Genomic DNA, 12780 nt, shown 5'->3' on the forward strand with positions numbered 1-12780 from the left:
CAGATAACAAAGTATATCCAGTTCGGCAATTAAATTTACATAAACTTTATCACAAACAGCTAGGTTTCATTCCTACCTTAACTAGACATAGTCTGATCTTCAGAAGTTTGTCATCCAATATCCTGACATATTTTAAGTTGTGTTTAGGTCTGAGACTTACACCCTATACAAGGGAAGAGCAAAGGAACACTAGAGACAGGAGTAAAGGCTAAAAAAGGCTTCGGCTTGAAATAAGGCAGTCTCCCGGGGAGTTTTTGGCCAGATGGGGCTACAGAGGGCATACAGTTGGTACATTATGGGTGCTTGGAATAAAGAAGCAGATTTATATTTCATTTTATAGATGACAGAGGATAATGGTAAATATTTAAATTATCAAGATTATAAAGACAGGAGCCTAAAGCAAAGTGAAAGAATTAAGTCAAGTTTGACTTGTAATTCATTCTTCTTATTAGTTACTAGAAAGTAAATTCTCTCACATATGAAACTCTGAACTCTCAAAACTATGAAAAAGCCATTTAAAGATTTTATGCAGGAAATGAAATTGCTTTTTTATACATCTTAAAGGCCAGGACATCACATCTTGCAGAGCTAATATGGGCCTTCAGTTCAATACATTCCATATAATGATACTCATAGCCTTCAAAGTGTTTACAGAGGTCTGTACCTACCACTTTATTTTTACAATAATGCTGCCAGATAGTCAGGGTTGGAAGTATTGTCTTCAATTCACAAATGAGGGCTCTGATTTTATCTAGTGAGTAAGAAAGGGGGGTAACACCCTAATTTTCCTGACATCTTTAAAACTCAGTATAATTTGGCTCCTTTGAAAATCTTTTTACCATGGTAAAGCATAATCTTCATTGTGTCCATGATCTGACACTGGTGAGTCTAGCAAGGGGTATCACAGGATTGCTGCAAAGATGCATGTATGTCACTATGACTTAGAAAAGTCAGGCATAAATGCAGTGAAGATCAGGGCAACAGCTTACAGCTAAACAATATAAACCATTTTACACTATGGACTAATTCCAGTGTTTTCATTTAAAATCCTGCCATCCATACACAAGACAAAGAAGTTCAGAACATCAAAATGAGATTATGGTGCTACACACATGATACTGCTTTGGCAATGCTACTTACAGAGCATAGGACTTTATATTTAATAAATTTTCCAAACTAGATTAAAAAAAGAAACTGTTTAACTGGAGAAAGAGGCCACGGCATTAAGAAGGTATGCACTGGCTGAGAATGGCAACAGCTCCAACATTATGCACAGTGTTCAGCCACATTTTCAGAGTTGACACAACACCCCTTTGAGAGTTGATGAGGCCATACCTGCCCTGGTACACCAGAAGAACAAGAGTTACCACTGGGCACATGAAGCGAAATGGACTATTCCAAGGTTACAACATGCCAGTGGACACTAGAAGCTAAGTCAAATGGTTATAGAGATAATAATAAATAAAACTCTTTTATAATAAAAATAAATCAAAAAGAGTTTGGATTTCCTTCTTTTTTTTTAAGCATTTTACTGGGTGAAAGAAAAGTTATAATAAGTTAAGAGTTAAAAGGGAGAACAGCAGGTGACCAATAAGGATGAAAAAAAGAGAAGTAGTAGCAGAAAAACCAAGAGGCTGGAAACACAGATAAAAGAGAAGAGATCAGGTAATAGGAAAAGGGAGAAAGAAGGACTAACCAAGGATACATACACCACAAAGCTCTGTCCTAAAGAAAGAAACACTGTGCTGGTCCACTTCACTTTGCCCCGGCTCCAGCTCACTGACTCTTATGGAGGGTAGGGATACAATTCAGGCTTGAGGGAGGAGTCAAACCCGAGCCTGGGGTGAAGGTGGAGTTTGTGCATACATGCTCTGAAAACACATACAACAGATCAATTGTTTTTATATGACAAACTACGGGCAGTAAAGTACAACAGAGGCCCTGGAGACAGGTCAAAGATGAGTAAGGAAGTATTGTAGGGTCACCAAAGGCTGAGAAATGTAGCTTTATATGAAGTTCTAGTACCTATCTCTTGCAAAAGATGATGTGGGTTTATACCACTTTTTGGAAAACCTCTGATGTGGTTCATTCTCTTTTTTTTAATTGCTTTTTCTCTTAGGACTCCTGAAAGAGGCAGTCTTTAGAAAGCAGTAATGAACAAGCTGATGTGAGAATATAAGCAAAAGCCCCGTGGTTCATGCTGCTTTGGCTATGTCCAGCTGCAGCAGCAGGAGAGAGTCTCATGCTTCAGCTCAGGAGAATCACTCTTCCCTCCAGTTTTCACACCTGGTCCCGGAGGACGTTAGACAAGTACTAACAAAATACAGAAAAGCTTCACTAACAAATCCTCTGACTTTTTAAAAGTCAGCGTGGTCACAGAGGGGCCTCCTCAGTGCTGCGTGCATGGTGTCAGTGGTCTCCGAAGGCCGTACTCCCTGAAAGGTCACCTGAAAGGGGAATGTGTCAGCCACATGGGGAACTTTACTGAGACAGAAAAGAGATCAGAGCACCATGGCCTCTAGGTTGAGGGATCCTTCCAGTCAACACCCTGGAGGATGTTTCATGCTGTTATAAAATTTTAAAAATGTATTCACTTTTTAAATTTACATAAAATAAAACCCATGGTATGTCATTTATAAACCAGATACAGGTGCTTCTGACAATAAATATCATTAGAATGATTCCATTTACCAATAACAAGTCTACTGTATTAACAAATCACCACATTATGGATATAGACTGAATGGGGACTGAAGTTTAAATTGCAAAATAAGTTAATCAACAAAGAAATAGCACTTAGAGCCTCAAAAGTGGCATACAGTGAAGATTTACAAGAATTAGACAGACCACTGTCAGCTAGTTAACAATCTCATCATTTCTACATATTTTAAGCAGAAAAGACATCTGTGGCAAATCCCTGCCTGGGAATAACACCTGAAACCTTTCTACTTGTGTGGAGACCAAGAGACTACAGAACAGTTGGACAATAGACACAGGAAAAATAAATCTTGTTGTTGGAATGAGACTGCTTAGCAAAGCCTGACACAGTTATGTCTCTCCTGACAGAAGCTGTAAATAAACCCAAATAGTGAGGTATGAAATGTGCTCCTTGAACCCACCTCAAGCAAAAACTTTAATATCTTATTTATATGCCTCATTTTGCATAACAAGAGTCAAATGATTTACAATAAAATGCATATGCTCAATAAAATAATTATAACAAAAACAGAATAATCTAAGTCATAATAAAAAGTATAGATAGGAGTACAGGAGAGAAGCATGTATAATTAGCATGTATACTAATTATAAGGGGTAATGTAGTTATTGCAACTGAGCATTAATTAGTGCTATGCTACCTGAAGGCCAAAGTTAAAAAAAAAAGTGACTACAGAAGGAAAAAGGATTAATTTTAATGAGTAACAAACTTATTATCGGTCCTAAACTATAAAAAAATGAAAAAACACTGGGAGAGGTTATCTAGGGGAATAGGAAAGATCTTTGACCTAAAATAACCAATTCTTGCATAATTCCTTCGCTATCATTTAAAAAAAATTCTTTTTACTCTAGAATTAGGAGAATTAATCTGAGTCCTTATTCACCATTGCTGATTGTTATCTTTTAATTATCTTCATTTAATAAATAAAGAAAAAATTAAAAGCTACACTAAATGTTCTGGACTCTTCAGAAACTCCTCAAGTGAGGGAAGGATAGTCTTTGAATCGTTCCGTGGGTAGACAGTTCTGAGTAAAAGACATATTCTCATGTGATGTAAGGAATGGTGTTTACTTATATTCAGAGTCTACTTCCCTTTTCAACTTATTTGTGTTCTCAGAGCGTTTCATTGACAATGACAGAAGATGTAGCTTCCACAGCTTTACCCAATTCCCTAAAGCACATCAGATGCCAAAGATATGAAGATAATTTAGGAGGAGAAAACACCTCAAATACAGACAATTTACTACATTTTAACACTAAGAAAGACATTAATTCATTTATTTTAGTGGAGGAAGACCCCAGTTTCGGGAGAGTGTAGAAACTGACAAGTACTGATGTAGCCCACCCCATCATTTCCTTCTCAGATTTTCTCTGAACAAAAATAGATCATTGGTGATTTCTAAAACAGAAAATCCCCAAATGGCATTTTCTAAGAAGTAAATTGAAGAGAATTTTCATTATAAGTTAATAGATACAATAGCTTTTTAATGAGATCAACTTACAAACCAATAAATTAGAGGTTATCATTGCAGGGATAGCAATATACTTTATAACAGAAAATCTGTAGCAACAGCTATTCCATGTCTAGATTTATATTGATTAAAGGGCAGTAAAATATGCACAGGGAAATGCTAAGTAGAAGAAGGTCAAAACCAGGGCTAAAAGTTGAGGCCACTGTGACTAAATTTACACCAAGATTATAATGAGACAAACTTAACTGACAAATATACTTTGCTGAGTCCCATCAAACTTAAGTTTGCAGAGCAAAGAGCCTCAAATGAAAAGTAAATACTTATCTTTAAAGGATGTCTGATTTAAGAAAAACTTAGTAAGCATGTATTATTTTTAGGAAAAAACAATAAAGATATTTCCATTTTGAAAAAAAGAAAAAGTCAATACAGATACATTATCAAGGAGTATATCCAGAACCCTTTTTTCACTGTAAGATATCCTCCTTGCAACATGAAAACTAGGAACATACACTGGGCCCTCGTTCCCTAAATGCACCTCTCACATATAAATCAAGGACTTCTCTGCTTAGTTACAGTAACTGTAAATCACCTTTCCAGAAAATTAGACAAGCAAATAAAAACCTCCCCAAAACAGTAATCTTTCACTTAAAAACTTTTACCAAATTGGACACAGACTATTTTGAACTCAGAAATGATTAATCCCAATCTAAACTATCCACAATATCTTGAATGTGAATCCACTGAAAGGACGCAGTCTCTGTAGGCAGAGAACCATTCTGAAAAAGGCTAAAGTTAAAATACACCAGCCCCATTAGACCCTTGCCTAGATAAAACATGTACACATTCCTCAGGTAAACGTACCCTTCTACAGAGGACCAGGGGTGGCTGGCACTCTTACGTGCCTTTGCTCCTGTGAAGCAGTTATTTATTCATGCACTGTAGCTGAGTGCTCTTTTCTGGAATTTTTCTTATAAAAATCTAATGCTGGCATCCAAAGCTAGATAAACTATAAAGACATCTCCTTTAGGTCTCCGTTTGTCCTAACTGCCTTTATGCATTTGAATTAGACTGTGTACGAACATGTTTCCATCATGGGGACCAGTAGGGACAAAAAAGTCAGTCACTGGAGTACATGTGTGGCCACAATTCTCTGAATAAGAGGTCGTGCATCTCACTGGTGTGAACAGTTGCCCCAGAAGGTACTACCTACACCTACCTACAGGCACACAGCTGAACAGGCTTTTGTAGGCTGGCCTATGCACTTGAGTATCACAAACGATATGACTCATTTGGGGAAATGCCCTCAGAGGGAAGGCAGTGCTGAGTTACAGGCCAAAAAACCCCTTGTATTTTCAAGAAAAGACAAATGGGAGGATTCACGATTCAAGTTTTAAATGTTTCATTTGGCAATAGGTTTCTCCCTAGGATGCTCTTAAGCAGAAGGTTCTTCATATACATCTAAAATATTTTGATTTATAATTTTTTTCCAGGAACAAACTTGTCATGGAAAGAAATATACCTATAGTTTAAAGGCACTCCTATGCTGCTTTTATGCAATTTCTTCACCAATAAGACAGAGCCGAAAATTCAACACCTGTTATAAGCATTAAGCTCCTGGATGTCTTAAAGGACAAATACAAAGAGAATAAAAAATGAAAGAAGTTACTGCTGTTGTATAGGAATAATTATTCTGACATTTTAGAGGCATCTTTTTTTAAAAATAAGAATTATTTTCAGTATTGCTACTGACAGCATCTTGCCCAGGCCAGATAGTGAATGGAAGGCTGAGTTAGAAAGTAAGGAAAAATAAAGATAATTGCTTAGTTGTTAAGGGCTCCTGACTCAGCCACTGGTAGGATTACATTAATTCTTCAAATTTTCATAATTATATTTCTCCCAAGACACAATACAATCTAAAATATTCAAATTAAAAGGGCAAAATGTTATCCAATCAGCTGGATATTTTGTCTACAGGAGTAAATTTCTAGACTATTAGAGGGGTTATTATTATGTTGTTTCAAAACTCTCAAATTTCCATATTAAAACACTCCTGTGAATTGTTATGATTTCAAATATGTATTATTTAAATGTGTTGTTTAAGTAATTTATCTTAATTTCTCCTTAAAAAAACAAGACTTTACTCAGTAGCCTACATCCACAGCAACTCAGTAACAAATATTATTAATAATCCTGATGCGGCAACTTGTTCTGAAATTTACCATATTATCTCTTAAAAAAGAGTTGCCCTGGAAATTAATGGTGTAAAGCACTATTATCTGAGAATATTTAGCCTGTCTAAAAAACGTCCTGTTAACCTGTAAAAATACCTACTCTAAACAAAGGCATGTTTTGAAGCTGAGTGAGGGATACACTGGAGTTCATTACAATCATTTTCTCTATTTTTGTGACCGTTTAAAACCCACTTCATCCCTTTCCATGGTAAAGCAGAGTCTACAGGCCACGTAAGTTTAAACATTTTACTAATATTTCCTATATGTGCTTAAAAGTATTAGGTCTTCGCTCATTTAAAATTTCCTAAAATTCATTAAAAAATTACTAATCAGGCTGACCTTTTCTTAATTTCTTAATTATACTGAATTGGTGAGATTTTGCTGTACGTGTTATTATAGGACACACCAATCAGAATCCTACAAAGGATGAGTGGACAACTCTGTAATGGTCAAAAAGAAACAGAAAAAGAATTACAGATCGCCACTCTAAATACTCTGGGAAACAATGCCAGCAACAGCCCATTACCGTTTACAAAGAGCTCTCACATACATTATCTCATTTTAAACTCACAGGAATCCTGTGATTTAGGTAGGGTTGATGATAATCTCTGCTTTATATAAGAAACTAAGGCCGAGGAAAGTTAAGTGACCAGTAAAGGTTACACTACTAAACAGTGGGGATGGTTTTTAAATTTATGTCTGTTGACTATAAATATCATGCCTCATCTTGAAACATATAAAATTTGTTTCTGAATGGACAAAAACTTCTGAGACAAATGTAAATTATGAGAAAAGTATGAAAAGGATTAAACAAAATCAGTTTATGTAAAGATAAGTGAGAAAGCACCTTTAATGTCTATATCCTTATGCAAGGCCTACTTGTGAGCTGACAGCATTTCTGGTGTTAAAATAGCGCTACAGATTCAGTGTAGGAAAATTCTATCCATTCACATTCTACTGAACTTGCATTTGTGATAATTTGAAGATAGGTTAGATTGAAGTTTAACTTAAATCTAGGAGGAAAAATTTAGAGATTAGAAGTGTACCAGAAAACAGGGTGAAGTAAATCCATTAAAGAAAAGAACGGACATTTTGACTTATTTAAGATAAATAACTCTTTTTAAGATTCTAGAAGTGTGAACATGCATATAATGATGTGCCAACTGGGAAACTTTTTCCCAGTTGTTATGGGAAGTATATGTTATGGGAAGTTGTTATATGTTAAAGTATGAATATTTAGTTTGGTAGCATGTACATTACAAATCTTCTATTCTATCAGACAGGCTATCTCTAGTTGGTGAAATTTAAGGAACATTATATCTTTAGCCTTATCTTTAGGATTATTCTTACTATTGATAGATTATTTTCAAAATCTATTTACTTTATTTATGTGATTTTGCTTTAGCCAGGAGTGATTTTTATTTTTATTTTTTTTTACAGAATGCATCTGTAATTTTCTGAGACACAGCAAAAGAAAACTCTAATTTACCGAACAGAACCTCCTGGACTGCTGTGAGAAGGCTCTGGTGAAATAAGTCTACTTCTCTAAGTAGGGATCCCTGTACAGAGAACACACTCTCACGCACAAGCTGATTCGGGCTGATAAACCCATTTCGGCTGACGGGAGACCAAGCAGGCCTTGCGCCCTCTGTGGTAAGACTGCTGCTTGGCATGGAGTTTTCTCTCTAAGTGTCAAGGGACATCTTATTTCATGTATAAGAAATGAGAATTTATTCTTCTAGTGCTTAGAAGTGCCTTGTAAAGAGCAGGGTCTCAAAAGCTTCTTTTTCCCCCCTCAGTTTTATTGAGATATAATTGACATACAACACTGTATAAATTTAAGGCGTACGGCATAATGACTTAACATCAAAAGTTTCTTGAATAGTGACTTTACCTCTCAAAATAAATTTTTCTCTTACAAAACCACCACCCCCCTCCAGATTCCAGCAAACCTCAGAAGAAGTTCTTTTCTGGGAGTTGGGAGGCAGATGCAGCTCCATGTCCTAACATTTCCAGGAGGACCGCTTGGTCTAGGCCTCATATCACACAAAAAAAGCCTTTTTATGACATTACCTCCACATGAGGTTTTACACAGTCACAGAGATAAATGAGACTGAAACAGAAATAATGAGGTTGAAAGAACAAAGCATTTGCCATTCAGTTTTAAATTAGTGCGGCATTACTGAACTTCACTATCTGGGGTGAAGTATGAATTAATTTAAAAACTATTTTATAATGATTTCGCACATTTATACTTTATTTTCTTTTTGATGTTAAAAGCATTAATTTGTTATATACATATTCTAAAGATATCAGTTTAAATTCTGTTTTTATCTTTCTTTACTAAAAAAGTCTTTATTACTGAAAAATAACAAACACAAAAATTAAAAAGATTATAATTTCTTCATTTTTCATAAACTAGCCAGGAGCCTAAGAGAGACTCTGATTCCCACTTGTCATTTCTGTCGTCTGAAACGTCACTTATCTAGTGAATAGAGTTCATTCCTAAATATGGAAGATGGGATCTCACGAAATATTAAGACTACTAATTAAATACTCAAAGAAAAATTTCTCACTGAGAACACCAATGAAAACCCTTTGGATTTCTGTATTTTCCAAAATAAACCCAAATACGTAAAAACTTGGCAGTTGGTTTATCTTTTAGTTAAAAGAAGTTGGTCAAAGGCACAGAATCACACATCTAGGAACACAGAGAAAGTAAAAACTTTCAGCATTAAGCACACCAGCAAGTCACAAAAGCCTGGCCATGAACTCTCTTTAGTTTTCCGGGAAAGTTGCATTTCCTTGTTTACTTTTTGGGTATTTCCTAATTCAAGACCATTCAACTTTTTTGGTCTAATAGCTTGTAAGGATGCACAGTTATTAAGATGTCAAAAAGGTCACATCTGTGTGGTGTTACCTAGTTGTTATCAGATTTTAATAGCCCACATTTCTCAAACTAACATCTTCTGGTGGGCATCTAATTAAAGAATAAGCTATTCAATTTGAATTATCATTATTATTTGGCAGTAGAATGTAGAGCATTCTTTAAATGCACTTCCCCAACTAAAATGATTTTTCATTAATTTTTATCACCCTATGCTTTTTCCGTGTTGGCAAATAATAGGTCTGAAAAGGACTAACGACAAGACTCAATTTGAAAAGAAAGCAGTTAGATGCTATGGAAATTTAAAATCAATTATAATCATAATCACAATCATAGTAGTAGTAGTGGTGGTGATGGTGGTAGTAGTAAACAATTTACTAAGGTCTGACATTGAAGTTTTGAATAGCTCCAATTCTGTATTGGATTTAAAGTTTCTTACCAGGGTTGCAATCTGTAAGAAGTGAGCAGATGGAGAGGAGAACTTTAGAAATGGTTAGCGCTGGACTCCAGTTGTCCTTTAGGATGTCCAGACAGATCACGCCTTGGCTGTTAATATTACAGTGATAGATTCTTGTTCGGAAGGTAACCTAGAAGAAAATACAAAGTTGTCACAAACAGACATACCTTTTATTAGAAAAAATAATCCAAGGGTCACTGGTTGAACCATATACTTAATTGTTCCTTAGGCACATGAGAAGAGTCAATAAACAAAATCATTATTCAAGAATTTATCATTCTGGGCATAGATAACTAAACTTCAACAGCAAAATCATGATATTCTGCTTCTGATGAAGAGTCCTATCGTTTACCTAATATTCTGGGGACTGAATTTACTCTTAGTGCAATTGCAGAAATGTTTATAAGAGGAAAACGAACCCTGACCTTTAAAAAAATTTCAAAGAAAAACATTTTTGAAAACAAAAATTTCAAAGGAAAATTTTTATTGGATTTCAGTTGCTTTAAGGAATTTTGTACATTTATAAAATTCAAAGAAGCATGGGAATAGTATAAAAAGGAAATAAATATTATTCTATGTCATGGTTTAAAAATAGGAACTAGGGCACACACGTAAATAATACACCTAGTTCACAGAAAAACTACACTATAATTTACAAGCTTTTTCCTCCTTAAGTCCTATATTTTGAAAGCAGTATCAGTGCAGTCTAGCTCTTCTTTATGATAGCTAGGTCACCACTGTACTCTGCTTAGGTATAATTTTGAAACATGCTTATAACATTTTTAAAGAACTTTGATTGAAAAAGGAAAGTCCAAATCAGTTTTATAACTGGTAAAACTATTTTAAGAAAGTCTTATGTAAGCAACAATAATATTTTAATGCTATTTATTAATATCATGTTTATAAATGTTCTCAAATTCATAAATTGAAATAAACCTGTTCCAAAGATCAGTCTTCTGGTACCCTAAGTTCAAAATGGCTCTGAACCAAGAAATACACACATAGTAGATCTTTGCAGCTGTTGCCACCCCACCAAGGCATCCAGCATCTACCCAAACATCAGAGTTACTTAATTCATATGATGTCAAGTCTCACAAAGGATAGGTCCATCTTCTACATTGTTGAACAATAGGGTACTAGTCTCAGGCTTGGTTTAATACTCCTAATGAGAATTTCCCTTCTAGCAACATGCCAGACTGGATAACCTCGACATCCCTCCCTATACATACACATCCCAAACACCTAGAAATGTTGAAGAAAACATAACTAACATCCACCAAAATGCACAGCTGCATTTTCAAGGGGAATCCCCAGAGGCCAGAATTAAAAACCAAAAATTATAGTAAGCACACGAGCTGACAGTGTAGCTGCCAGGGGCTGGGGCTTGGGAAAGAGGGAGGAGGTGAAGGATAGTAGTCAGTCTTAATAAACTGGAGGCTTGGGTTTTGATGCCCGCATGGAGAAATAAGAAGAAATCCTAGGTCTCTATGAGGCAAGAGGTTGGAATTGAGAGCCTTTACATAAATTAGGACACTTGAGCAGCAGCTAGTCTTTCAGTAAATAGATAAACTTGAAAAGAGAACGTCTTATGGGAGAGACAGCAAAGACACCAGAGAAAGCCTGGGCTCTGGAATGGGGACAAAAGTGTTTCCCTTGAGAATTCTAACCCCTGGGCATATACACTATGCATACACTAACTAAAAAAGAGCTTAAATGACTACGTTATTACTATCAGATCAAATATATGACATTTTCATTGCAGTAACTGATAGGGCGGGCAACCACAGCAAAACATAGTAAGGACACTGAAAATACAAACAACAAAATTAACAAAAATCAAAGTACTGAATGAAGATAAAATTCTACACTCAGTAATTAAAGAATACATATTCCTTTCCCAGCACATAAGAAACGTTTATAAAAATTGATCAGATGCTAAGCTACAAAGGAAGCTTAACATATTTCAAAGAATTACTAAGACCACAAAGATCCTCCATCATATGTTTGGAAACTGAAAAAAACATTTTCAAATAATTCTTGGATCAAAGAAAAAAGTCAACTATATTTATAACTGAATGACAATGAAAATGTTGGGTTGCCAAACCAAAATTTGTGATTTGGCTAAAACAGTTGTAAAAGAGAAATCTACAGTTTGAAATGCATGTATCAGAAAGGAAGAAAGACATTTAATGAGTTAAGTGTCTGACTAAGGAAGGAAAAAAAATAATCGAGTAAACTCAGTGAAAGTAGAAAAGACGACGTGAGAAGTTAATAAAATAGAGAATACCTAGTAATATTAAAATTCTGCAGAGAAGTCAGATCGCCCATCCCTTTAAGTGCTAGATGAAAAGACAAAATATTTTTATGATCCAATGTAAATGAAGAGTGACTTTTATATATGATATTTTTAAAACCTATCAGATATTGATTGGCTACTCTGAGCCGGTTAATCCTCAAAACAACACAAGGAAGGAAGCAGTATTATTGTTTCTACTCTAAAAGTAATTGTAACTACGTGAGGTGATGAATGTTAACTAAACTTATTGTGGTACCCATTTCCTAACATATACATATATAAAATCATTATGTTGTACACCTAAAACTAACAACGTTATATATCAGTCATGTCTCAATAAAACTGGAAAAAAATTAAAAAAACAAAGAAACTGAGGCACAGAGAGGTTAAAGAACTGGCTCATAGTCCCAGAATTGGTAAGTGGTGGAGCCAGAAGTTGAACACAGTTTTGTTGATCCAAAGGCCCATGCTCTCCTACCCAGCCTCAATGCCTTTTTTTTTTTTTAATATTTTAATTTTGAGATAATTATAGATTCACACAAGATTACGAAAAATGATACAGACAGATCACACATATCCTTCACCCAGTTTCCCTCAATGGTAACATCTTGCATAACTGTAGAATAATATCACACGAAACTGACATTGATACAGTCCATTGACCTTTTCCATATATAACTGATCTTACATGCACTCATGTATATTTGTTTCTATGTAGTTTT

At 35.1% G+C, this 12780-nt stretch overlaps 1 protein-coding gene across 6 annotated transcripts in view; it reads right to left on the reverse strand.

Annotated features, from left to right (window-relative positions):
• LOC103555851 (ubiquitin-conjugating enzyme E2 E2) overlaps positions 1-12780 on the reverse strand; it is a 343281-nt gene that overhangs the window by 35996 nt on the left and 294505 nt on the right. For all 6 annotated transcript variants that reach the window (XR_011527545.1, XR_011527547.1, XM_070577491.1 and 3 more), the window contains one exon: positions 9745-9892. Coding sequence is in view for 4 of the 6 variants with exons in the window: in XM_070577491.1 (XP_070433592.1) it covers positions 9745-9892 (148 nt within the window). In the remaining 2 variants the exon portion in view is untranslated. The remainder of the gene's footprint in view (positions 1-9744; positions 9893-12780) is intronic.

This window comes from Equus przewalskii, chromosome 15 (genome assembly GCF_037783145.1).
Source record: "Equus przewalskii isolate Varuska chromosome 15, EquPr2, whole genome shotgun sequence".
NCBI classification, from domain to species: domain Eukaryota; kingdom Metazoa; phylum Chordata; class Mammalia; order Perissodactyla; family Equidae; genus Equus; species Equus przewalskii.